This window comes from Etheostoma spectabile, chromosome 4, assembly GCF_008692095.1.
Source record: "Etheostoma spectabile isolate EspeVRDwgs_2016 chromosome 4, UIUC_Espe_1.0, whole genome shotgun sequence".
Lineage (NCBI taxonomy): Eukaryota > Metazoa > Chordata > Actinopteri > Perciformes > Percidae > Etheostoma > Etheostoma spectabile.
Genome location: NC_045736.1, coordinates 16,017,401 through 16,043,715, shown reverse-complemented (window position 1 = coordinate 16,043,715; position 26,315 = coordinate 16,017,401). Strand labels below are relative to the sequence as shown.

Sequence of the window (26,315 nt, the reverse complement as noted above, 5' to 3'; positions counted from 1 at the left end):
TTAGCATTTAGCTCAAAACACCATTTTTTTCCTATTTGCATTCTCACAGAACCGCTTGGCTATACTCTTAATGAGGTTCCAGTGCTTTAATGCATCTAATGTTTTGCCCCTTAATATATGTAAATGATGTGAATAAAAAGTTTTGATTCAATTAAACAGCACCATAAAGTACTGTATGATTCTGTCTATCAACAAAAAAACTTAGTAGTAACCTTTGAAAAATACATTTTAACAATTTTAGTAGGGCCTATTTTTCTTTTTTGGTTATTCAGAGTAGATTTTCAAGTGAACTTAGGTAAATCAATATGTGAAACTCAAACTTAGAAACTTAAAGCTTAATCAAACTAAGAAGTTTACATCATACTTGCAGGGTGTGCTCAATGTGGTGAGGAAAGTTCTTCAGCGTACACAGTGGGATGGCTTCATTAGAACTTGATGTGCCCGGGCCATAAGACTCTGTCAGGTGAGGCACCACTGCCAGAGCATGACCCCGACATCCTAAAGTTCCTCCCTCCAGTAATGGTTTCTGGTGTTGAACGCAGCGACCATCGAGATAGACCCCTGGGCAGGAAAAGGTGGGTTAAATGTTGTTGTTTTTTTAAATCTTTTAAAAGCATTTGTATTTAAATATGTACTGTAATGCTCCAGTATAATCAATGTGGTAATGAGAATTTAATATATTAATGGTAATGAAAGCAGAGTAAGTGTTCTCACTGGCTTCTATATTATCGAGGGCCGCAACCACTCCGTCGAGACCTATGAAGAAGTTGTAATCATACACTCCTTCACTGTCAGCGTCCAGACGATTCTGGTGAGCGGTGATTTTTATCCCTGGGTTCATCTCTTTCACTGCTTTGGCTGCAACGTCCGATTTCGGTTTCTGTTTATGAACAAGTGAGCAAATGGGTGGTAAATTGTTGGTAAAGTCAGACAATCTAACACCTATAGAACACATCCTTGGTCTTTAAATAATTAACATGTTTACTACTGTAGATTATCCTCTGAGTGTCTCACTACTCTTTTATTATAAAAAAAACAACAACAGAATTAACAATTCTTTTCTGTCCAGAATTTCAAAGCAGTTGAGGATTTTTTTTAATCAACATACCCCACTCAACTATGTGTTGCGTAAGTTGTTTAAACACAGGTAGTTGTTTTCACAAACATAAGAGATCAACTATACATATATACTGTATACTAAACTACACTCAGACAGTCAAAATACCTTCACCTGGACATTAGTGAAGCCTTATGACCCGTCTTCTTAAGGTCTAACAAGAACCAGTGAGCTATGACGGAATGTGAGTGTGTGGTAGTGTGTTTTCTCACCCCAATATCTTGAAACCTGAACAGGAACTGTCGGTTCAAGTTGGATTTTTCTATGAAATCCATGTCTGTCACGGTGATGTGCCCTTCTTCTCCAGCACCGAGCCCAATGAGGGCAAAGTTTTTAAGAAGCTCACAGCCGATGGCCCCTGCTCCAACCTTGAAATACGACAGTACAGACTGTGTCACACTAAATATATATTAGCTCATACAATGCAAGTGTATGTCAACAAATGAAAGCTATGTTATGTTTTACAAAGTGTAGCATGTTACTTGTCTCACTTATACATTGTGTGGAATTTTTAGGGTGATAAAAGTAACACATGCATGCACTCTCTCTCTCTCAATAACACACACATACAGCCAATAAACAACAGTAAAAATAACACTTTCAAAGGAAACAGAGAAAGGGTTTGGCACTGTTGAACGGCCCCTGCACAAAAGGTCAGCACTGGCAGGAAATGCCGCCAGTATCACAGCCGTTTCCTGCATGTGCCATCATCATTAACACCAGACAAGGAAAACACAAATGGCGCTTCTGCATTCCAGTGCAGAGTGTGCCCCCTGTTGGACAAACATCAAACCTGCTCTCACCAGGAAATACTTCTGCATTTCAAGCTTCTCCTGGAACGCTGACCCAAATACAGCAATCTGTCCATCGTACCTTGTGCCTTTCTGCCAGAGAGGGAAAAAAGAAATGATGAAATTGCATCCAAAGTCTGACCAAATGTTCCTGACTGATATATATATGACTGGTTCAAATCGAGGAATCTCTTAACATACTTCTGAAAAGGAGCACTCTGCCAGTTGGTCCCCATCTTCAGGGAGGCACTCCAGTGCATCAAAATATAACCACTGCTGAAGAGGCGTAAATTTCCTACTACACGCCTGCAGGAATGTTATAGAGATCACAGAGCAAAGTGTAGTCAGCTTTTTACACCACACAGAATGTGCTAAGTAATGTAAAATTAATATACACAGTGTAACAATAGCCGTGTTATACACCATAAAAAAACTGAGATATGAAACTAATGTTGCAAATGTTGACTTTGATCTCACCTTAATAACTTCTTGTGCTGCAAGGCCTCCAATGAAAGCATTCATAGGAGCCAAGTCACCCCGGGCTGTGTAGGAAAGGCTTCTCACAGCAGCTTCATCCAGTTCTTCCAGCTGTGCGACTGTATTAAGCTCTCTCACTATGGCAAGCAGAGCATCTGCATCTGACTGTGTGGGATTAATAATGAAGAAGTGAAAAACAATCCTTTTGAAACAATCCTGTACATTGCTTAAATGATCATACCACCACACCAAATCATGATTAACTTGTTTTATTTGTTACTGATAAGATAACGTGTTTTGAAAAATGAAATGAATACTGGCTGTAATATCTTGTAACCTTCACCGACCTGAGACCGAGGACGAGGGAGTTGTTGTTCTTTCTTTACAAAGCCATGGAGGGCTTGGAAAGCCAAGTGCAAGGTCTTGTGCCTTGATACTTTTCCATAATCATTCATTTTCAGCAGCTCGTAGTCCAATAAAGCCTCACTCAGGGGTTTCTGCAATTGTACTTATTTTATTAAGGATACACTTTTACAAAAGCAAAACAAATTTTTTTTTAGTTAAGTCTAGATACTCACAAATGTTAGCATGCGGGGCTGTTTCACCTCAGTCACTACTCCACCCCGTTCATACGTCGAAAAGGCTGAAGTGTCACCAATACTGAAGGAGTATGAGCCTGGTTATAGAGGTGAAGAATGACATACAGATAAGTGAGATAAAGTTCGCATCACAACTATTACATTTTATTGGTTGAAAATGTTGAGTGTCATGTGAAGGGCTGGGCTCATCGCTACATTGTGAAGAAGAGAAATTATGAAGAAACAAAGTAAAACTGACCACGGACTTTGATCTCCACAGGTTCGATGCTGTTGAGCTCCGTCATGCCTTGGACTTGGGAGAAGAAAACTTTAGAGCCATCTGAAAATCCGTGCTTCCTGTCATCTGTGCAGAACACCACTCCAGGATTCGCCTGAAATAAAATCATGTTGACAACCTTCAAATTTAAAAGACATGTTCTAGTAATAATGTTCAAGTAAGCTAATTTTCACAGTTAGAAATGGAATTATTAACATTCATTATCCATAATCAGACAGGCCTTCTGTGTGGAGTTTGTATGTTCTTCCTGTGCATATTTCCTTTTACAGTCCAAAGACATGCAGGTTGAACTGTCAACTCTAAAATGCCCACAGGTATGACTGTCACCCAACACAACTATTAGCAGGATAAGCCAGTAACATAAAACAAATGCAAGGTATTACCTTAGAGACACTTTGTATCATCGCTGATGCCGGCATCTCTCCATCCTGGTCCAAGACTTCAAACTCCTCCCCAAAGTCACAGAACAACTGACTGCAAATGAACCACAAGGTTTTCCCTTCTTTTTTTGATGCATTATGAAATAAATTCAGTCTTAATTTTTGGACAGTTTTGTCTAGCCCACTTACCCACACAGTCCTTTGGTGTCTGCTACAATAAACTTGATTCCATGTGAATGGCAGAGCTCACCAAAACACTTCTGATCATCCAGTGATGAGTCAGTGAGGACCACCACCTGAAAAATGACAGTTCCCTTCCACTCAGAAAATTGTTTTTTTACTGTGTGGTTGTTACTCTTGTTGTTTTTCTCTGCTTAACTGAATTCTGAGTTTACAGTAAGACATGTAAGTAAGAGTAGGAATTTGGGGCATTGCTACTAGTTTACAAGCCAATTGTGGTCCACTCACACAAGTGTGACTTGGAAACTTGAAACCTCTAGGGCAAATACATTAAGAACATACTTTGATAAAGTTAGGAGAAATCTTGTTTCCAAAATGAGGGGAAAGAACTAGATCAAATTTGAAGAATTTTAAACTAGCTAGTCAAAGTTTTTTTTTGTGGAAAAAGCCTTTATGCAACTGAAGTTAAGTACCTGAAATTGCAGAATAAGGTCCTGATCCAGTGGTCCAGAGTGGGGCAACACACGCACGTGTGGGTTTAAGGCAGACAGCTGTTGTAGGGAACATGTGGCACGGTTCTGACCAAGATGGGATTCCTTCAGGAAGAACTGGTTGGAAAATGAAATTGCAGATTAACAAATAACTCTTAACTCAATCTCAACATTTTTTGAGTGAATCTGTATTTAAGAAAAGAGGGGAGGAGAGAAAATGTTCTCAGTAGTGAAAGTACATAATAATACAATAAGACACACAATTACCAACGTACACCATTATGTTCCGTTATTGGTGGCATAATATAATTCCCAATCTGACAAAATTTAAGAAGAAAAGCAAAAGTAAAAAAAAAAATACTTTATATAACAATATCACTTTACAGTTTTTGTCATCTGCTTACACACTGAAATCAAAAGTGTTACACAATTATCAAAACCTTACACTCAAGGAGCAAAATATTGGCCCAGATGTGTGCCACTATAAGCACAATGTAAGCCTCACACTTTTTGCAAAACATTACACACAGTGATTTACAAAACACTAAACGTATACATTAGACACAGAAGTACATGTATCATGATGTCACTTCCTTGCAATTCCTTACCACACTTATGAGCCAATCTATGAATCCAATCCACCAAACTAATCAGGTTTAAGCACTTTAAAAGTGCAGAAGGTAAGTCTAGTATTTCCTGTACTGTATGTTCAGGTTTTTTAAGATCTTTTTTTTTTTTTACTGTAATTGTAACCTGTACTGTGGATACAGTATTTTATGTTTGTCTGTTGCTGGCTGAGCTAACAGTGTTACTGTATGCACACTACTGTAGTTGCATGTTGACATGTTGACTAATTTAGGTAAATGGAGAGAAATAAATATATTTTTCTCGGTCTGCAGCATTGGTCTTGTATAGTGTTTGGTGGACTTATTGTAAATTTGCACTTTCTCTGTGTACTTTATTTACAGTAATCTAATCACTGAGAAGTTGAATTGTTAAAAGTGTTTTAGGTTAGAAACAGCAGTGTGTAACTGAATTAAGTCATATGAAACGTGTGTGTTTCATTCGGTAACAAACTATATTGTTTATAAATTAGTGTATAGTTTTTGCAAGAGTGTTTCATTTTGCAAAGGATCTGAGGTGTTCTGCTAATTTGGTGTGTGGTTGTGTAATTGTGTGTATTGTTTTAAAAAACCGGTCCGTTTTCCAAATAGTGCTTACTGTAAGCAATGTAAGAGGATAATTACACTTGGCAGGTTTAACAAGTTGTTGTTGCTCTAACAGGAAGTATTTTAAGTAAATCATAGTCAATCAGTTACATCGGATATCTCCTCAAAGCTTTATTTATTTCTTTAAGCCTATTTTAACAAATAAAACCACAGGCCTATAGTAGTTTACCTGGGAGGACAGGTCGGTCCACACTGCCTGGCATTCATCTTGGACGGTGACAGACTTCACTCCGGACAGGATCACATTTTTGGCTATTTCTACCCCAAGACCACGCATGCCTGCAATGAGGACGTTGACTGTGCCCATCCGGTGCATCGCATCGTGACCCAGAACATACCTGTGCAGGTAAATGAACATGTGGATCTTATACAGTTAATTAGATTCATTGACGTGTGTGTGTGTGTGTGTGTGTGTGTGTGTGTGTGTGTGTGTGTGTGTGTGTGTGTGTGTGTCGGGGGGTCGGTCGGTCGGATACTCACAGCTGTCTGGAGTAGAATCCTTCATCAATTTCACCTAGTTCTGTCATGTTGCACTCGCAGTCTCTTCAACAATAGTAGATGACTAATTTAGAGTGGGGGATCAGCTGGACTGACTACAACAACCGCACGGGTCAAACCAGGAACATAATAGAAACCGGGTGTGTCACATTACGAGATGACAGCAGTTATAAGGAAAGTATTTCACTTTCGTTTCATAAGAGTCATTGAATCGTTGTTTTGCCAAAAAATATGTTGTGGCCTGGCCACTAGAGGGCGACCCGGGACTGTTTAACGAGTTGTGCTTGTATTGAATGAGTGTTTAAAACAACTTAAAACAGAAGTGGAACATTTAAGTAAAATTAAGTTAATTTATTTGATCTCTGTAGGTCAAAATTAAAATACATTTTTTGTTATTTTTAGGTAACATCAAATCCCACTTTTCAGACATTTTTACGAAGTGTTTTTTGGTATGATCTTGTATTGTGCTTTTTGTAGCCCAGTTACTAGGATGTAAACCTTATGGTGCAGAATGATTGAGACCATAGACTACACTCTATGACTGAGACCTGAGATATGAGATTTTGACCCCAGATTTTGTTTCCAGATTAGACGATAGGGAACAAGGAACTTTCAAAAAATCTGGATTTCAGAATAATTTCCCCAGTTTGCATTTTTTGCAACTATGGACATTGATGAGAGCTGCTCTCACATATACCCTAACACTATTGCCATCAAGAGAGATTTCAAACCAGCTGATTGCATTACAGATTTGAGATTAGGCATAAAGTTACTTGTGCAGATTTGGATTAGAAAGTTAAATTTAATTAGGAGTTGATCTGTTTTCTTTTGAATATACATGTTTATGTTAATATGCTATTTTTTGATTTAAAGATTTAAAGATTTTTGTTTTCTTCATAGATTTTTTCTGTTTTTTGTTTGCCTTCCTGTTGAATGATTTAAATTACCATTGTGTTTTCAGAGTCAAAGAAAATTAATTGTTTGTAAAATAATGTTTGTTTCTTACAACTTTTGCAGCTGATGTTTACATTTTTGGTTGTATTTTTATGTTCATATAATTCAAGACAAGACATTGTTTTCAGTAACATTTATAGTATTTTCACACCAAAGGTGGGATTGTTGAGTTATAAAAAGTTAAAAACAATGTTGTGAAAACAATGCATTTCGGTTGTATGTATGATGCAGCCAGGATGGGATTAATATGCATCTTGTCTTTGAAGAGGTCAAGACGACCCATTTGCTTATTGATCTGGTCAAGTCTGGCATTTAACATTTGGAAAGGAGCTTCTTCCTATCCACCAGGAGGTGGCCTTCTGTCTCCTGTCCCCTTAGACAACACAATGTTGATTAAACTGTATTGATGTTAGAGTTTCACATTTACACGACAGACCATTTTGTTCTGTAACCAAAAACGACCCCCAAAGGGGCAGAGTTTAAAAGCTTGTCCTCCCCCATTGGACAGCAAAGATGCGCCAGCATGTTGCAACATGCCAACAATGGACCAATGAGAATGGATCTGAATGCACCAGGTGAAAGAGAACCGCCCCCCGGAGCAGGAGATTAACGTGTGTGATTAAGAATGATCATGGCGGGTCTCACGCGACTCCATCATGGGGGAAGCATGCAGCCAGTCCGATGTCAGCTGCAGTGTTATCATGTTGTTTATGTCTTATTGTCATTGTCTCATCATCTTCATCATTTTGTTGCATTAAACCTTTTCTTAATTCTCAATTGAACCTCAACCTCCTTCCTTAGAGATCCAACGAACACGAAGTTAGTTACAAAATTCTAACACTTATAAAAACCGCAAACTGCGATTCCAAGCTCAAACCTTGATTTGCGTCATACCAAGTCTAGTTATTGTGCATTGAAAAAGCGCCCCTAGTGGCCAATTTGAATGAGACTTGTAGTGTATGTGTGAGGTCAGTAGACATTTTCTGGAAGTTTTGTGTTGGACAAACATGTAGTCATTTAAAGCCTGATTTGCACTATGCTATCTGTAGTTTGTTTGCATTTATAGCGCCCCATGGCGTTCAAATCGAATGAAACTTTCAGGGCGCGGTTCAGGTACTACGAGGACATATGAGATTTGTGATTATTGGACAATTAATACTATCTTGCGCTTGTAATACCCCCTAGTGTCGTATGTTTATAAAACTGTCTGGGTATATCTGGGGCACTTAATTGAACATACCCTGTGAGTTTTGTTATGATTGGCCTTACGTTGCTGATTTGTGTTAATCTATGTCCAAAGCCAAGCCCCTTTCGATGTTTATTCAATAATTTGTTGCATAAGTAAACTTTTTGTTGTATAAAGCATGTCCATATTTCATATAGACCTGCTTTATGCAACTTGTAATAAGCTTGTTCCATTGATGATTCACTGAAAGTAGCAATCGGAGCTACGGTGTAGGAGATCTCGAAAATGTGTTTTTCAAAAAATTAAAAATGTCGGAAAAGGTCTCTAGGCGGACCTTATGGTCATTGAGACTTTTATGTAGAGCACATTAAGATGCAGTGTGCAAAATTTCAAGTCAATCGGACTTACGGTGGGAATTTGAGCCGGTGCAACAGACAACAAATAATAATAATAATAACTGAAACAGACAAACATAGAAGGGTTCTACCGCTTCATAGTTTGAACCCTAATTCTAATACTACTACTACTAATAATAATAATGATAATAAGAATAACAAAACATTTTATTTATGGCCACCTTTCATAGTACTCAAGGACACTTTACAGGTAAAACAAGCAACAAATACAGTTAAAAAGGTAAATATAGTTAAATTAAATCACACACATTTAAGACTGAAATAGAAAATTAAAAAAGTGACAAGGTGGGGGGTGCAGGGAATTTAATCCACCTTGTCACAGATACAAATTATTATTTAAAGCAGAGTATTATTTAGAGGTCTTAAAACATGTCTGGCGGTTACGTTTAAAATTTCCATGGTGACAATAACAATGACACACCCTAGTATTGCTTAATGTCTTTGTCATCCATTTCAGCAATCTAAGTCTGGTAACGAGTCACAAAAAACCCTCCAGAAGAAAGTACGGCATGCTTACTTAGGAGTGATGAGAAATGATTCATCATGACGTATCTTGGCAAACCACTCTTAAGCTCCTTGTGGTGTGTAAAAAAGAGGAACCTGCAATCAGAATTAATATCCACATGCATAAAATGAATGTCAATTTCAAAACAAGCTGTTTATCTGCATAGCAAGTGGGGAGGAACCATTTTATGGCAGTTTATTTAAGAAAGAAAACCCTTATGGGAATTTAATCTCAGACATTAACATATCTCTGGAGATGCTTCTGCTTAATATTATTTCTTGTTGGACCAAATTTAAATCCAAGCTGCATGGCCTAGTGCACTACATCATGTTTATGTGGCCCCCTGCTATGAGTCATGTATTCAGTAAGTTCTGCAGATGCAAACTCAAGGACTGGATGTGATGTCCTTAGCACTGTTGTTTTGGACAGTTTGTTTGATTAGTGTCTGGATATCTAAGGCCCAAATAAGACCGAGTCCTTCCTCGGTTTCATGCAACTTTGTACTTCAATGCTAATGCAGTAGGCTACCTATTACAATTTGTGTCAAGTAAAGATGGATCTGTTGTGGTTTATAAAGAACGACGCTTTAAGTACATTTGGCTTTAGCTGAAAACTGACTGTCTGGGATTATATACTTTGGATTCAGTGGTAATTGGTAATGCATAATGCTTCATTATGTCATGAGAACATTTCTATTTGGGAAATGCATAATGATGAACAACAATATATTATGTTACAGTTCAATTACCATGTGTCAATTTATTTAATTTCTCTTTTATGTCAATAGATTTTTTTCTCTTAAAGGTCACATTGAGGTGGTCTGGGGAAGGAAGAAATTCCTTTCATAACTTCCTGGTTGGAGTGGCCATATTTGAAGAGTAACTAAATTCCATCATCCGAAAGCAATGCAGTTTTGGCAGAAATCCTACAGGCATGCACAGTATCAGACAGTTTTCAACTGTTGAGAAAGTTTTTCCACTACGCCACAGACGCATTACTGGAGGGGAGCTGCAGTTGATGATATATGATTGTGACAATGAGAACATTTTGTGTGATAAGTGGTCAGATTTCGCAATTATATTATACTTCCTTATTACGGGCGCGGCTTGACAGGACAGCACCCACTTGAAGAATATTTCAGAATTAAGCGCCTTAGAACGAGAATAGCATTTCCGGTTTAAAACCTTCAAAATAAGTCTTGAATCTCTTGTTCCAGAACATGTTTCCTGAGTGGGAGCGACTAATACATTATGTTAGACCTGGATAAAATTGTAGAATATTAAAGAAGTGGTAGGCTATTACAAATTGTGTTGCAAAAGTAAAAAACTAAACAAAAACAATTATCGAATTTATACAAGTTAGGCAATGCAATGAAAGAATATGGGGGCAATATGTGACTTAATTGGCTCTTAGAACTTATTTAATGATTCGTGTTTTTAATTGATCTAGCATACATTTTGTTATTGTAAAAAATATTCTATAGAGTTGTTTTCTATTACATAGGCTTGTAATGTCAACAGATCATGTTTTTGATTGTAATGCAATAATGTAAGCCTGTCAATGTCATTTCCATAATTTGTAAGTGTGTTGTATTATTTAAAATAAGCTAATGTATTGGTTTCCTCCCTTTCAGACTATTTCATGTGCTGCTGTGTAGTGAATTTCCCTTCTTGGGATCAATACAATTTTCATCTCTTCTCCTGTTATCATTAATCAGTAATTAATCATAAAGCAAATAAACAATGCCATATATATGGCATTGTTTATTTGCTTTATGATTAAGTGGGGATTACACGATGCCTCAAATTCTTACTGAAAGCAACGAATCATTCATTATCACTCCCAGCGTGAGGGCTTCGTCCTGGCGCGCTTTTATTTTGGAGGTGAGTGTAAGATCCTGTTTTCATCTATAGACTGACAGTGTATCTCAAAGCCTTGCTGCGTCAGTATCAGTGTAAACTCTGTGCCAGTTGGACTCCGGTGCTGTCAGGTGAGTTCGCGGCTGCAGGTTAGCGAGTGGAGCTTCACCAACACAAGAAATCTATCTCGTAGAAGAATTCACATTTAGAGATTGTCGGACAAATCACAGCCACATCCCCACTTTTCAAAGCGAGGTAAGATTTTTATATATATAAGTATACTACAGACCTGTCTTTGTATGCAGGATATCTAAAGTATCTGTGGTCCACTTTAATGAATGACTGAAAACTGATTGCCTACCTGCACAGGAGATGTTGGCCTTATTTTAGCAGCTACAATACAAATGATTCTTATTATAGTCATGCTGACTTCAATGCTTAGTGAATGTTCTTCCCTGTTTTGAAACTTTTAAAATAGTTGTTCATTGCATAATGGTGTATTAGAGTTGTGGTACAGGATTACTATCCTACTGAATAATTTGCATTGTATGAGTAGACCTGCATTATTTAGGTATTTTAAACTGTTTGACCTTATTAGTTATTACTCTGTTATTCTGTGTATGGCTCTGGATGCCTGGACATTTTCATAGTTGCTCCACATGTTCCAGCAAGTCATGTCTTGCCCACAGTAGATTTAATCTTGACGCTACCAACTTGTTATTTTTCCACTGGCTTTTATCTCAATAAGTTTCACGGCTATGACATATAGCTGCATATCAAGTCTAAATTATCTGACCCAAATCTGCTTAATTATTTAGTTCAAAGACAGAACAGCAGCTGATAGTTTTACCCCTTTCACTCAGTTCCTTATGCTGCATTTCTCAGTTTAAACAAGCTAAAATGTTGACATTATCCACCTCCACTTCAAAAGCAGCAGCTCTGTTGAGAATCAAATGTTATTGCTCACTGTTAAATTTCAACATTCCTTCTATGTTTTCCCTCACAGAGCTCCTTCAGGTTCTCAAGAATGTTCTCTTTGAGGAAGGTATCTTATTCTTTGGGGAAAGCATCTTATAGGTAGCACTCAATTACGGTGGACTGTGACGTGGAGATGGTCACTTGGGCCGCTTTGCTGACGGTATGCATATGGATACAAACCCAAACTGCCTCAGGAGAGCACACATGTGCCTCTACTCCACGTGTGCTAGTGGATTTCACTGTAAAATACTCCCTCCCCCACTTCCAAACGGACAGACCTATACAGAACATAGCTGTGAACCAGGAGGAGAATCAGCAAGAGGTGTATGTTGCAAGCCAGAATGTCTTAGAGGCAGTCAACGATGGTTTGGAAAAAATATGGGAAGTGAAAACTGGACCTGTAGGCAGTCCTGACTGTGAAACCTGTCGGGTGTGTGACATAGAAATAGATCCCGTGGACTCAGTGGAAACGGACAATGAGGTTCTGCTTTTGGATTTTTCTACATTTCCCAGTCCTTCCTTGTACATTTGTGGGAGTACTCAGCATGGGATCTGTCACTACATTGAAGTCGGAACTCCAAATCCTATCCCTAAGTGTTTATACAAAAAAGGGCAAAACTCTCCAACCAACTGTCCAGACTGTCTGGCTAGCCCACTTGGCACTAAAGTCACCATTGTTGAAGAGGCAGCCATAACGCTCTTCTTTGTGGCAGCCTCTGTCAATGACAAAGTGGCACAGAGGTATCCAAGGAGGTCAATATCAGTCATGAGGCCACTTTCAACTGAAGACGGCTTTCATATGGTCATGGATGGCCTGACAGTGCTCCCCGGTCTACGGAACTCTTACCCGATTGATTACATCTACAGCTTCGCCACCACAGAGTATGTCTACTTTCTGTCCCTGCAGAGAGAAAATCCATTCAAGAGCAATTCAGCTTTTCAGACTCGTCTGGGACGACAGCCTATATTAATCCCAGAGGTGTGGATGTACAGAGAGGTGGTCCTGGAGTGCAGGTACCAACCAAAGCGCAGAAGGAGACGGAGAGAGGATTTCCGGTACATTGTGTATAATGGGCTACAGGCGGCATACTTTGGGCGAGTGGGGAAGGACTTAGCAAATGAGATGACGGTGACAGAGAGAGAAGACATTCTGTATGGGGTGTTTGCAGAGGTGAATGAGCGTGGTGAACCTAAAAAACACTCTGCCCTGTGTGCCTTCCCTTTGAGTAAAATAAACCAAGCGATTGATGATGGTGTGGAGGCCTGCTGCAAGTCAGGTCCAGAGCAGCTGTCCAGAGGTCTCTGTCACTTCCAGGCGTGTGAGAGCTGCCCACATGAAGTGAGTAACTCTTTTTTTTTATGTCCGACTGTCGTCAGAGCAGAGTGCAAACATCCCCACACGTCCAGACAGGAAGTGACATATTCATACAAACACTGTTATAAAGTCACCTGTGAATGGAACAGTGTAGTTTATCATTAAGCTTACAGTTTTATATTGTCTTGAGCAATGAAGGATAGTTTAAAGTAAAGCTTGACGACTGGAATAGTGTATGGCTGTGGCAACTCTTATGAAGGTGTGTTAAAGAGCAGGGCCAGATGAACTGGGAGGGGTGGATTAGTCAGTAATGTGACCAGCACATTGCCACACCGTTTCTCTACTCTGTTAAGTTTCACTCTGTGTTTAAAGTACATAGATTTGATATGAAAACTGCTCATTAAGATAAAAGGCTAAATGATAAGGCTACACTAAGTTGAATGTATCTGGTTGCTGCAATTTTCCTTAACTGATAAGCTACCAGAGTAAAAAAGTATCGGAAGGTAAAGTCGACTTGGTGGGTTGAATCTGAGCTTAAAATAACAGACAAGATGTATTCCCCGACCACCCTTATTGAATAGAGCATTTGGCTGCGGTGCTAGACAGAATAATAAAGGTGTGGTCGTTTCACTTTTGTGGAGTTCATACTGTGTCCTTTGAGCTCTCACAGTCGAGTACACCTACAGGAATGTATGCCAGCAAATACAAGTAATAAATCCTGCTGATAAAAAGATGGACTTTTAAGGGGAGGGAAAGTTATTACGAAAATAGGTATATTCTGAGAAATGAGGGGTAGGGAGGAAAGAATCTCTCTTTTACTCAGTCAATAAATGCTGGTCTAAACACTTATAAATGTGTCTTAAAGATGATATTTACAATAGAACACAAATGTAAATACTGCATATATTCAAGCTCCAGATGCTGAATTACAAGTGAATGAAAAGATCAATGTTGGGAAAGTATGGACAGTCCAGTTTCAGTACAGTAGATAAGAGAAACAGTCATCATGTCAACATATAGAGCTGGAGTTACTGCTGTTTTATGAGTTTGTTACTCTCACAGCTGTTTAGACTGGAGGCTAGGAGCACTTCCTTCTTAAATGGATGAATTAAGATGGTCTCTCTTTCTATCTCTCTTCCTCTCACGCACAAGCATATACATGTTGTTATGTGGGTAGAGGGAGACTGATGCTGAACGAGGTAGATAGATTTATGAATGAACTGGCTGACTAAAAACAAACACCGTTGTTCTGTATTTGTTTGTCCTGCTTGCACAGAGCTCTGAAGACAATGACACATGCATTGTCAAACCCACTCTGGTGTCAAAGCCGTACTACAGACAAGACCTCTTCAACAGTCAGATGAGAGACATCCTTTTCACCGCTGTCCTGGTCACCACTATTGGGAATCACACGCTGGGCCACTTTGGTACCTCAGATGGCCGGATACTGCAGGTAGCCATATGCATGAGGATAAAATAGTAGTCATTATGAGGTGTGCCAGTGGGTGTGCTTCTGCAGGTTTAATGTTTTATACCATAACTAGAAGTATCTTGTTCAGTACTCACAATCAACATTATTTCAAATGTCTGAAGTAAACATTTGAACTTTTACAGTCTGTCAGTCAGACTTAGGTGGATATTAATCCTTGTGACATTGTCTCTCTGGTTTTGTGTGGTTTAGGTGATTCTTACTTTGAACAGGCCTGTTGTTTTTGCCAACTATTCTCTTGGAGAAACCAAAGTGTCCAGGACAGCAGAGGTGTACTCAAATGATTTACTTCTCTTCGTAGTGGGAAATAAGGTACAGTTTGTAATATCTACTGCAGGCACTACTTGTCTATTAGTGGGGGGAAAAGAAACTGGGAGCCTACAAGAGTGTAAACAGATCGACTTGTTCAACACTACTGTGTCTTTATCATAGTCAAAAGACAAAGACATAAGACAAACAAATACAGTACATGGTCAACCTAGAATAGGTGTACAATTGTCATTGAACAATTGATTTAACAGGATTTCAAATCTTTTGGATAATGAATCCAATGGTTGTACACCCCATGCACCGTCCGTTACAAAAGAACATCTTGAAGTTACAAAGATAAAGTACAAAAAGTACATAGTATAAATCCAGTATGTCTCTCTGAGGAACAGTGGGTTGACCTGTATGATGTTGAGCAGCTTACCTTTTGACTGTTTTTCACTGGTACATCTGGCTTACCCCACCTTCACTTCCTCTCTCCATGAACAAGATGTACAGGGTGCCCTCTGCAGGACCAGGGTGTGCCCATTTTATGACATGCTCCAAGTGTTTGATGGCTCCACGCTTCATGAACTGTGGCTGGTGTTCAGGAATCTGCGTCAGGCAGCATGAGTGTGCTTCAAAGTGGAACAAAGACTCATGCACACCTGTCATAACTCAGGTAGATCTGCTGCTAGGTGTAACTGATTAGCCACTGCATGACGTTTAAACACCATAAGTCATAAATCCCACTTATTGTACTGAGATGCTGATTGCTCTGAATCTTAACCTCCTTATTTTTGCAGTTCTTCCCTAAAATGGCACCTGCTGGTGCTGAGACAGAGGTAACACTGTGTGGCTGGGAGTTTCAGTCTCCTCTGCCACCCGCCATCATCAGCGGCAAAACCCACATCATTACAGTGGGCTCTGGGAACTTGTGTACCGTCCTGCCTGAAAATAGCAGTTGTGAAGTGTAAGTAGCACAAATGCACACAGTGCCAGACAGTACAATAGACGTAGGAAGTAATGGGCACTGATAGCCACAGGTTAACTATGGAAGATTGATGTTTATTAGTTTAAATTAAAAAATGTCTATCTAATTTCTCTCCCAAAGGTCCTAATGAGGATTTTGATATGACACAGTTCTTATAAACCTCTACTCCTGAGTCCCAGACCTGTCACTTTGGTTATTAGAATTGGAGTGTTTTTCGATTGCTTAAAATGTATGTGTGGTGTAGCTGGCTAGTCTTTTTTTTTTTAATTATTGAAACAATTTTTTCATAGTGTGGAAATATTTTTGTGTCATTGCCATTTTTGCTCTTGGTCATTTCTGTCTGACAATTTTCATCTACAGAATTTATAGACACAAAATTCCTTTTGTTCTTACAGCCTGGTATGCAAGATTCGGGAATACACACCAAACCCGGACCTCACCATCACTCTGGAAGTGCACGAGGGGGAAGTAAAGGGACACTACTCAATTGAAGGCACAGCTCAGATGTCTGGCTTCTCTTTTGTGGTGAGAAACTTTTATCCAATTGAAACAGTTTTAAATTGAGTTCTGTATATGGTCTTTATTTGCATGGGAAACAATGTTTAGTGCATATGGAATTTTTCACCTCTGTTTAACTAGGAGCCAAGTATAACAGAAATCAAGCCTGAATATGGACCTACGTTTGGAGGAACAACAGTTACACTGACAGGCAGGTATCTTAATTCTGGGATACGGAGAGATGTCTTCTTTGCTGACAAAAAGTGCAACATTCAAAGGTGAGCAACACAAAAAATACTTATTTTGCTAACACATTACTATGGTGAACAACACATTAATTCCACTATGTTCAGATGTCCCTTTCAAATGAAGGGTGTTAAGTATTGTTGACTGTCATCTCTCTTTTTTTCAGTGTTACTGAAGGAATAGGGACTTCTTCAATCATCTGCCACACAGCAGCAGCAGCAGGTGTTGGGGAGGTACCTGTGAAAATCTTCATTGACAACTTTCAAGTGACAACCCCTAAAATGTTCTTCTACAAGAAAGACCCCGTTATAACCTCTGTACATCCTCATTGCAGTTTGCAAAGGTAGGACAGGTCTCTACTGGTCTCATCAATGCAATCCAAATTAAATTATATTACTCCAAAATTGTAATTGCTAAACATAAGACAAACAGTGTTTGCACATAAAACATGTTAATGTAACATACTCATTTATACTGTCTTACAGTGGCTCCAAGCTAGTGATAGAAGGTCAGAATCTTGACTCTGCCCACAAAACTGTGGTTCAGTACACTTCCAAAAATCCCAACATGCAGTCTCTTGAACTGGTAAGTTAACACTTTGATTTTACCCTTTGTAAGTCTTTACAGACACAGTACATTATTCAATTAAACTACTTTCATTTCAGTTCACTTCAAACCAGGTCATTAAACTGTGAATTTTGGCAATGGAAGGACAGTCAGTCATACTCCTTCTTAAGCTGAATTTTGCTTTTCTCTTATGCCAAACTGTTACAATAGTTGCGATTTCAAACAATACATCATGTGCTTATGTCACTTTAGGTCTGCAGCGGCACAACAAATGCCACATATATGGAGTGCTGGGCCCCTGCTTTTACAGAGGAAATACCAGAAGAAAAGTCTGACACAGGAGAGATTTTTATTCACATGGATGGGAAACGTAACCTCTGGAAGAGACGTTTTGACTACCACCATAATGTTAAAATCATTCCCTTTGAAAATGATGACAATGAATTACCTCTAAAACCAGGAGAGACGGAAGTTTCACTGCATGTATGTTTACACATCTTACACTAGACAGTTTTTTCCCCCACCTCTATTTATGTAACACATTTTTGTATTAAAATTCTTGATATATGTGCATTTTTTTAATTTTTTTTTTTATTTGACAGCATAGCAAACTGAACAGAGCAAGCACATGTATGCAGATCACAATGACCATTGGGGGTGTGAACTGCCATGCACAGGTTCTTTCAAACGAGCTGACCTGCAGGATACCTAAAGGCTTGCTTATTCCCAGCGAGGGATTGCCTGTCAAGGTGAGAGAGTCTGCTTTTAAATCATCAACCTTAATCGGAATAATTTATAGAAATGTATACTAAATTAAATGTATTTTAACGAGAGCTGTCATCTGTAAATCATACTGTAGGTGTCTGTGAATGGGGAAGTTCATGATGTGGGTACTGTAGTCAACAATCACAGCAACAACAACACTGTGATTGTTGGCATTGTCCTAGGCATCATTGCTGCACTGGTAGTAGGTGCTGGTCTTGCATTACTTGTGATGATCCATTTAAGGAAGAAAAAGAAAGGTGAGGAAATCTTGATTCTAGAACACTTCCAACCATGATAATAATTGGTGGTACTATGTAGTAATGTATATTTTCATGGTTTACTGTTTAGTGATTTTCATTTATCATATGTATCCTTTCAGGAACTATAGATAATCATTTATCACCAGTGCTTTCATGGAACCGCATGGGCAGCGGTCCCGATTTTGTCCCAACAGGTGACTACAGACAAGGTGAGATAATCAAATTCATTCATTCATTCTTAGTTTATATTAACTGTTAATCAGTTATTCTACCTATTTATTACCTTCCCTTTCTTCATCATCAGCATCCCTAGGAAGTACAACATTTTTAAATATAAATATTTGTAAGATTGTATCACACACTGTAAGGTAAGTTTGGTAAAAGTTGCAATGGCCTTTAAGATACAACAACTTTATTGCGTGGTTCCTTGTGTGCTACAGTGGATCTGGGAAGTCAAACACCAGGGTCCGGAGGGATGGCTTTCCAAGGTTTATTGTATGCTGCCAGCCATGATCTGTCCATTCCTCTAATGCCACGAGACAATATCTCAATGGTCAGTCTAAGCTCTGATCTTCTTGAAGAGGTCAAAGATGTCCTGATCCCTGCTGAGATGCTCCGAATTGAAGATAGCCAGATTATTGGCAAAGGTAAGCTCCCGGTCTTATAATATTTGTTTGTTTCATTCTTGTCTTTGAATATTTTAAGATAAGATAAGAGAGAAAATATTGTCATCCATCTTTGCGGAACAGAACATAGATTTAGCACAAATATTTACTACTTATATTTAATAATTAATGGTCTTCTTATGCAGGTCACTTTGGGACAGTTTATCATGGATATCTGATAGACTGCAACAACCAAGAGACCCACTGTGCTGTTAAATCATTAAACCGTATGGGAATACCTTTTTTTAAATAATAATTTAAATCAATGTTAGCCTATATGAGGTCATGGCTGTTGGAAGCGTCTGTATGACAGTAAGTTTTGTATTAACAGGAATCACAGATTTGGGAGAGGTGGATCAGTTCCTCAGAGAGGGCATCATCATGAAAGGTTTCCACCACCCCAACATACTGTCCCTGCTGGGCATCATGCTGCCTAAAGAGGGGCTCCCTCTGGTGGTTCTACCATATATGAAGCATGGAGATGTGCGCCATTTCATCCGCTCTGAGAAAAGGGTAAATTACGCAATTAAAGGTTCCGGACCAGTAGGGTCATGAATATGTTGAATATCTCAGACCATGGGCGTTTTGCTGGGTCAGCTCTGTTTGATAATTGTTTGTCCTCCACAGAACCCAACAGTTAAAGACCTGATAGGCTTTGGGCTTCAGGTTGCCATGGGAATGGAGTATTTAGCCCAGAAAAAATTTGTCCACAGAGACCTGGCTGCACGTAACTGCATGTGAGTGTGAATCCTACACTGATAACTGGCCTGTCAAATGTCAGCGGAGACACATTGTCACACGAGTTTACGCATCATCTAGGTGATATATTATAAAGGTGTAATTAAGTCATGGATAATCTTTATTGGTTTAATGTAAGCATCACATGCTCCCTTGTGGTCTTCTCAAATGGTCAACTACAGTAAACATTTATAAATCCTTAAAAATAACTTCCAAAAGTTAGTAAAACCCTAAAAAAGGACAGTAAATATGACTTGGTTACTATTTGCATCTTGTATTTTTCATGCAACAACATAATTAAACTTTTCTTTTTCAAGTATTTTCCATTTAAATGAGTAAAGAAAGAAAACCTTATTCCGGTGATCCCACCAAATAAAAAGTATGTAAGGAAATCTGTCAAGCAAGATAGATTAACCTGGCTGTCTGAAGGCCCCTTTGGTATGATTCATATTCGGTATAATAATTATGTTTTTGTGATCTTTTTATTTGCACATAAATATTAAAAGAATAGTGCAAGATTTTGGGGAAAACAAAATTTTGTTTTATTGGAGAGAATTATATACGACTGATACCACTCTCACTTTTATTCCACTGTTTAACCATCCTAGTTAACACTGGACACACTGGAAACTAACACTTTCAAATTGGTGTAAATTTAAGTTCACCTGGCTCCTCTTAGGCTTAACAGGAACTGTCCGTAAGATAACGTTTTCTTAAGATGCATTCTGTTTTCAGGCTGGATGAAACCTACACAGTAAAGGTGGCTGACTTCGGCATGGCAAGGGACATCTATGACAAGGAATACTACAGCATTCAAGATCACAAACGGGTAAAGCTGCCAGTGAAGTGGATGGCCCTCGAAAGCCTGCAAACACAAAAGTTCACTACTAAGTCCGATGTGGTGAGTATGCTTTATCCAGTCCACTAAAGTATGCTTGTTACAACCATCATGTATATATCTACAATATATTGCTCATCTGTTTCCCAGTGGTCATATGGCATCTTAATGTGGGAGCTGTTGACCAGAGGTGCTAACCCATATCCAAATGTGGACCCCTATGACATCACACACTACTTGTTGAAGGGACGCCGGCTTGCCCAGCCACAGTTTTGCCCTGATACTCTGTAAGAATCAACCCTATAAATAAATATCATGACTGCTGCAGTATCTTATCATTTGAGTTCTTTCAGGAGAGTTAGTTATCTGTGAATATAAATCCATTTTATGTCAATTTAATATATAGTATTTCTAGGCTCACATTCAATAGTTTACTTACATGTTGTCATATTTACTCACTTAATTACTTATTTACTCATTTATTTATTCCACAGCTATTCTATCATGCTGACATGTTGGGACCCGGAGCCTGAAATCAGACCTAGCTTCAATAGCCTGGTTACAGATGTACAAAACATCCTGTCCTGTCTGGAAGGAGAGCACTACATCAATCTGAAGGTTAACTATGTCAACTTAGATCAGCCACTGCCCTACCCTTCTCTGACTGGATCTGCAGATGAGGCCGAGGGCTCAGACTTGGACACAGACAGCCAGGCCACCAGCTGAGGGTGCAAAGTCCTTGAGACTCTCTTATAAGAGCGCAGGATCTGGATTAAAGTTGGACAGCATACAAGAAAAGGCACAAGTTTGCCTGGAACCATTCAAGCATCACATAAATTGTTGATCATGTCTACAAATCTGAGTATATGTAAAGTTTGGCTACTGTTTTAAAAGTCACTGTAGAAAGTCTTATTGGAGCTGAGACAAAAGTACCCCATCCTTGTTACATTTTTTTTGTAACAAAATAGAGACAGCATGTTTAGTAGATTGACTTAAATGTTGTTTACACATCTGAAGCACAAGTGTGACAAACTGAATGTAAAATGTGCTTTTGTTCTCAGACTTTTTAGAATAGAATGGGTGGCTACATGAGAATTTAGAGAGTTAGACACAGGCTCTGTAAATTCTATAAGTGCTCGAGGGTCAACATTTTTAGTTTTTTTTAACACAATATTCCTGCTATAGAATGTAGACTAAATACAACGGGACATGTAAATGTGAAATCATATTGTATGCAGAATAACTCATTCTTCTCAGATTTAGAGCCATTGACATTTGCTCTGCCGAAAGCTCTGCATCTATGAATTATACATTAAGCTGTCCATGCTGTTCAAATATATATTTAGGCTTAGAAACACATCTAGTCCCTTTCATCATCACTAGAGGGCAACCAATGTCTTCTCCTTAAGCATCAATTGCTGCTGCAGTGAGGTCTGCTGCACTACAGCAGCTCAACACAAAGATGATACACAAACAGTACAACTATATTCATCTGGGAAACAAAATCTGTCTTTCAACTAGCATACCAATCTTTACAGCAAAGTACCATGATGATCCAAGGGATTTTAAAAGTTATGCACTGATTTTTTAATTTCTACACTGACAATGCAGTACAGTTAGCCAATAACCTGGTTTATGTTGACCAACAATATTTCTATCAGGGGTAATAGATTTGATTCTGGTATACTTGATTTTCTCTTCTTCGTACCAATAGAGCTGATGTTTCTTTGCTCTAGGTTACACTGTAAACTATGTTTTTGTGCAGACAAATTGTTGATTGTGCATGCTTTTCTGTAAAGCGTGTCAACAAAATAAATGTTTCCCTAGATTTGTTTTTTCTTAGCCTGGAGCTGCATTAATACTAAGAATAAAATTCTGATTAGCAAATACATTTCTACTTAAAATAGGCTCACCTAAAATTTAATTTGTTATTGTTAAAAAATGCAGATCACTACAATGAGTGAAGTTCTTCATGAAAGCGTATCATAAAAGCCAATGACGCAGGTCTGAGGCTTTTTCTCTGCTAGGCGGATGAGAGGAAAAACACTGTTAGAGGTCTGAATTATGTTATCTCAACCAGAATGAAAACTGCATGCTTCTGCCTGCCTTATCTGTGTATCTAGCATTTGTAATACTCTATGAATAATTTATGTATCTAAAAAATGTATTTTTATTTTTGTATTTTTATCCCTTCAGGTACCAAAAAGGTGTCAGTAGTAATGACATGCTCTGTTTGTGTTCAGGTACAGGTTCTGGATTTAAAGATGAGGCGATGTTTGCTGCTAGAGACCAAACTGAAAGCCACAATGATGGATATGTTTTTGCTGTAAATAACAATTGCATTCAATATCAGCTTTTATTTAAGGAATGCAGAAGCAACCACAGGATGTAATGTGTTTAATGGTTATTGGTCAGGTACAGTATTCCATACCACCAGGGCTCCAAAGAAATCTGGCTACCACTGACTTCATACAGATATTTTAGTATTTGTAGACTGCACATGATAAAGAGGAGGTGAGGAGAGGAAAATAAAGGTTTAGTCAATATATAAACAGTATGAGCTGCACATTAACCCACAGTGGGGAAAGGACACATTTGTTGAATGGCACAGGTGCATCAAAACAACAAAATAATATTTGTGTTTTTTAAGTTGAAATGAATGTTAAAAGCTAAAACTGGTACAAACAATAACTCCAATTTGATGTAAATTGAGCATTAGCCTAAATAACCCAGATGACATCACCAGGGTTATTTTCTTGGACGTTAGAAAGGAAGAAAAAAAAGCCACAACAGATACACAACTCTCTCCAAAAGTGCAAACTGACTATTCAGAAGCACCATATACGTTCCTCCCCCCCAGCTGGCAAACACACACGCACACACAACACAACACACTCCATCCAAACGCAGTGAGGGGTGATAGCTGCACAGAAACATGCTGAAAGCAGATCCCTAACGTGTCTGGTCTAAAATTCCTTTTGTTGTCTTCAAGTGTATATATTTATAAATATTTTACACTTTTATTTCCCACTGCCTTGGTTTTGAAGCAGGGTTTGGTTAATATCTGTGAAACTGCAAATACACAGCAGCTGTTGTGTGATCCATGTGGACAAGGGGGAGGAAGCTGTGGCTAGCTATTCTCCACAGACTAAACTGAAGAACACATGAAGAGTGTGATTAGGACAGGCTATTAGCACTCTTAGTGGAGTTGCCCAAATTGAAATCTTAACTAAAAAGCCGGGTGTAGGGACAGTACAAAAGCATAGTGGGGTTCAAAATCAACGTGTCTGCATAGATGTCATTTATAACTGCGGTGATGAATAAGGAGCCAATGCACTGCTTTTAAAGTGCCAAACATGACTGTTGTAGCTTAAGATGTGCTGAGTGAGCTTAAGCCTCCTGGATGTGCATGTTGAAGTTAAAAATGTATGTGGTAGTACCAGGCATCAGATGTTCTGCACTGCACCACTTGGAATAAAATGGTATGAAAAGTAAGAAAATAAACCTGATTCACTGTTGTTAAGTATTTCCTAGCAGGTGTTTTGAACTATGCAAGTCAACAGTCATTTTTCAACGTTGCCCGAGGTCTCTCAATTTCTACAAGATGTTGGTGAGAAAAAGTCTGCACAGGAACACAAGGGAAAAACTGTGAGGATGCAACCAAACATGCAGATTTGGTTAGTCACAAGTACACAGTGTTGGACTGTCTGATTCCTGTATTTGTCCTTTTGTTAGCATTCAATGTTTTTCCACTTTTCTCTGTAATAGACATTTCATTTTCTATTCTCATGAAATTATATTTTTTAATCATAATTTTTCTTGAAAAATCGGCGGAATATGTGATGTCTTTAAAGCCTAACTTTCTGTGCAAAATATCGTGCAAGTGGGTTTGTAGCCTTTCTCACACTTTTGTTCTCTGAATTGAATCTGCTATCCTTGAGCTTGTGTACCATCAGTAGATACCTGAATAGCAAGACAATTTTCCTCCAACTCCCTTGCTCTTCTCTATTGTAGCATTGCATTCAGGGGGAGGTTGAAGAGCTGGGAGGTCACAGATGGAGAGAGGTGTTATGTTTGTTCCCGTCTCTGCTCTTTGAGTGAATGTTTCCACAGATTATATTGAAAGGCAAACAGAAATTTGCGGCGCAATGAAAGTGCTTTAGAGCCACAAGGCCATGCCAGGCACATAGCTAACTGTACTTGTTTAGAGATTTCAATCATCAATGTCGATATTAGTATGCCAAGTTATTTTGAAGTTTAAAATTGCACACTTTGTTGCTGCAAGGATTCATCTTATACACACTACTTGCCGAATATGTTATTTAGATGACGACACAATTGCAGTTAAAGGTGATGCAAAATGTCAGACTGACACTTTCATCCTGTTTCTCATCATTGCTGTTTTTTCATGTACTGATCTACAGAGATATTTCTGCATTCGTAATTAAACAGATTTAGTAAACACTGATTCTTTCTTCTTCACTGATTTTTCACATGTGGTACCAGGTGCACATGTGGCCATACAAATGTGTATTTACACAGAAAAACAGTTAACAAATGTGTGTTTATCTCTTACTAATGTATAATACTACCAAAAGGGTATACTGTTTGTGTCTTAGTTCTCCAGACATCAGCCCATTCCTTATGTATACATAAAAGATTAAGTATGTTTATATCCACACAGTCAAAAAATAAAACTAATTTTGGACACACAAAAAAGAAACAGTAAAACTAAAAAGCTGGCCTGCATGACTCCTTGTTTTCAGTTTCAATGGGGAATCATATGTGTGCATATTCCTATGGAGAGTGTGTGTCTATAGTATTAATATAAATGCATTATCACATCTTTCTTTCATATTTATTAATTCATGTAGGTGATTATTGAACCTAAACAATGGAGATAAATGAGATTCAGCTTCCATTCCTCTATGTGAGGCACAACTGTGTGGCTGCAATCATTTCATGTTGGCAGTTATGCCACTTTGAAGTATTTGGTATTTTTTTATGGCATGCACAATAGACAACACTGATGAAAGATTACATCATCTTGACTTTAATTTTTAGGCATTATCATATTTGGATTACATAGTGGTTGTTCTGCAGTGTAACTGTACTTATGAATGATTTTGTTCACATTATCCACAAAGTGTTGGCAAGACGAGCTCTGCTCTCTCCTCATCTGATAGGGCAGTGGTGGCCTAAAGGTTAGAGAAGCGAGAATGTGACCGGAAGGTCATCGACAGGATAAAATCTGTGTGGGGAAAGTGAAGCCTCCAGTGGAGTTGCTCAGTATATCAGACTGTGGTTGTTCTGGATAGCTTCCAGGTATGAATGTGTGACTGCGAAAATGTGATCAGTTTCCTGCAAAAGAGAAGCTTCCTCTCAGTGAACCTTTCCCGGAATAAATAAAGGTAAAAAACAATCTTTTCAGTTTGGTTGTTTATACATACTCCCGCGCTGACGGTGACACAGTGCTGTGGAGACACGGCCTGTGCCAGACTAGGTTGTTTTTGGATACTGCTTCAGCCCATGGTATTTTTGGGTGACAGTATAAATTAAGGTGAGTCATAAACATGGCACACTGATGGCTACCCCTTGCTATCAAGTTCTAGAATCTGAATGTTAAATAAAACATTTGGTATGCGCAGTCTGAACGAGAGCCAGTCAGACTAGCTTAAACAACTAGATGCAATTTACCTGAAGTTAGGAGGAATATTGCACATTTCAGTCATTACTGTCGCTCATTAAGGCTGTACA

At 38.6% G+C, this 26,315-nt stretch overlaps 2 protein-coding genes across 2 annotated transcripts in view; one reads left to right on the top strand and one right to left on the bottom strand.

Annotated features, from left to right (window-relative positions):
* The window catches only part of uba7 (ubiquitin-like modifier activating enzyme 7), a 34,162-nt gene extending 27,890 nt beyond the window's left edge, over nt 1-6,272 (bottom strand). Inside the window, exons 1-14 of the mRNA XM_032514005.1 lie at nt 6,022-6,272; nt 5,711-5,879; nt 4,295-4,429; nt 3,831-3,937; nt 3,645-3,735; nt 3,223-3,355; nt 2,964-3,061; nt 2,733-2,882; nt 2,386-2,550; nt 2,110-2,214; nt 1,921-2,001; nt 1,330-1,485; nt 715-880; nt 365-561 (exon numbers count right to left, since the gene is read on the bottom strand). Of these exons, the coding sequence (XP_032369896.1) occupies nt 365-561; nt 715-880; nt 1,330-1,485; nt 1,921-2,001; nt 2,110-2,214; nt 2,386-2,550; nt 2,733-2,882; nt 2,964-3,061; nt 3,223-3,355; nt 3,645-3,735; nt 3,831-3,937; nt 4,295-4,429; nt 5,711-5,879; nt 6,022-6,068 (1,800 nt within the window). The 5' untranslated portion in view covers nt 6,069-6,272. The remainder of the gene's footprint in view (nt 1-364; nt 562-714; nt 881-1,329; nt 1,486-1,920; nt 2,002-2,109; nt 2,215-2,385; nt 2,551-2,732; nt 2,883-2,963; nt 3,062-3,222; nt 3,356-3,644; nt 3,736-3,830; nt 3,938-4,294; nt 4,430-5,710; nt 5,880-6,021) is intronic.
* Nucleotides 6,273-11,028: 4,756 nt separating this feature from the next.
* Nucleotides 11,029-22,392, top strand: LOC116687976 (macrophage-stimulating protein receptor). Its single transcript, XM_032513723.1, has 21 exons — nt 11,029-11,214; nt 11,966-13,276; nt 14,529-14,705; nt 14,934-15,053; nt 15,499-15,669; nt 15,794-15,960; nt 16,377-16,506; nt 16,621-16,757; nt 16,892-17,068; nt 17,211-17,310; nt 17,545-17,775; nt 17,895-18,041; nt 18,152-18,314; nt 18,437-18,526; nt 18,758-18,964; nt 19,129-19,209; nt 19,314-19,495; nt 19,610-19,719; nt 20,456-20,621; nt 20,709-20,845; nt 21,053-22,392. The coding sequence occupies exons 2-21, from the start codon at nt 12,071-12,073 to the stop codon at nt 21,282-21,284; spliced, it is 4,131 nt and encodes a 1,376-aa protein (XP_032369614.1). The 5' UTR covers nt 11,029-11,214; nt 11,966-12,070; the 3' UTR covers nt 21,285-22,392.
* Nucleotides 22,393-26,315: the final 3,923 nt, after the last annotated feature.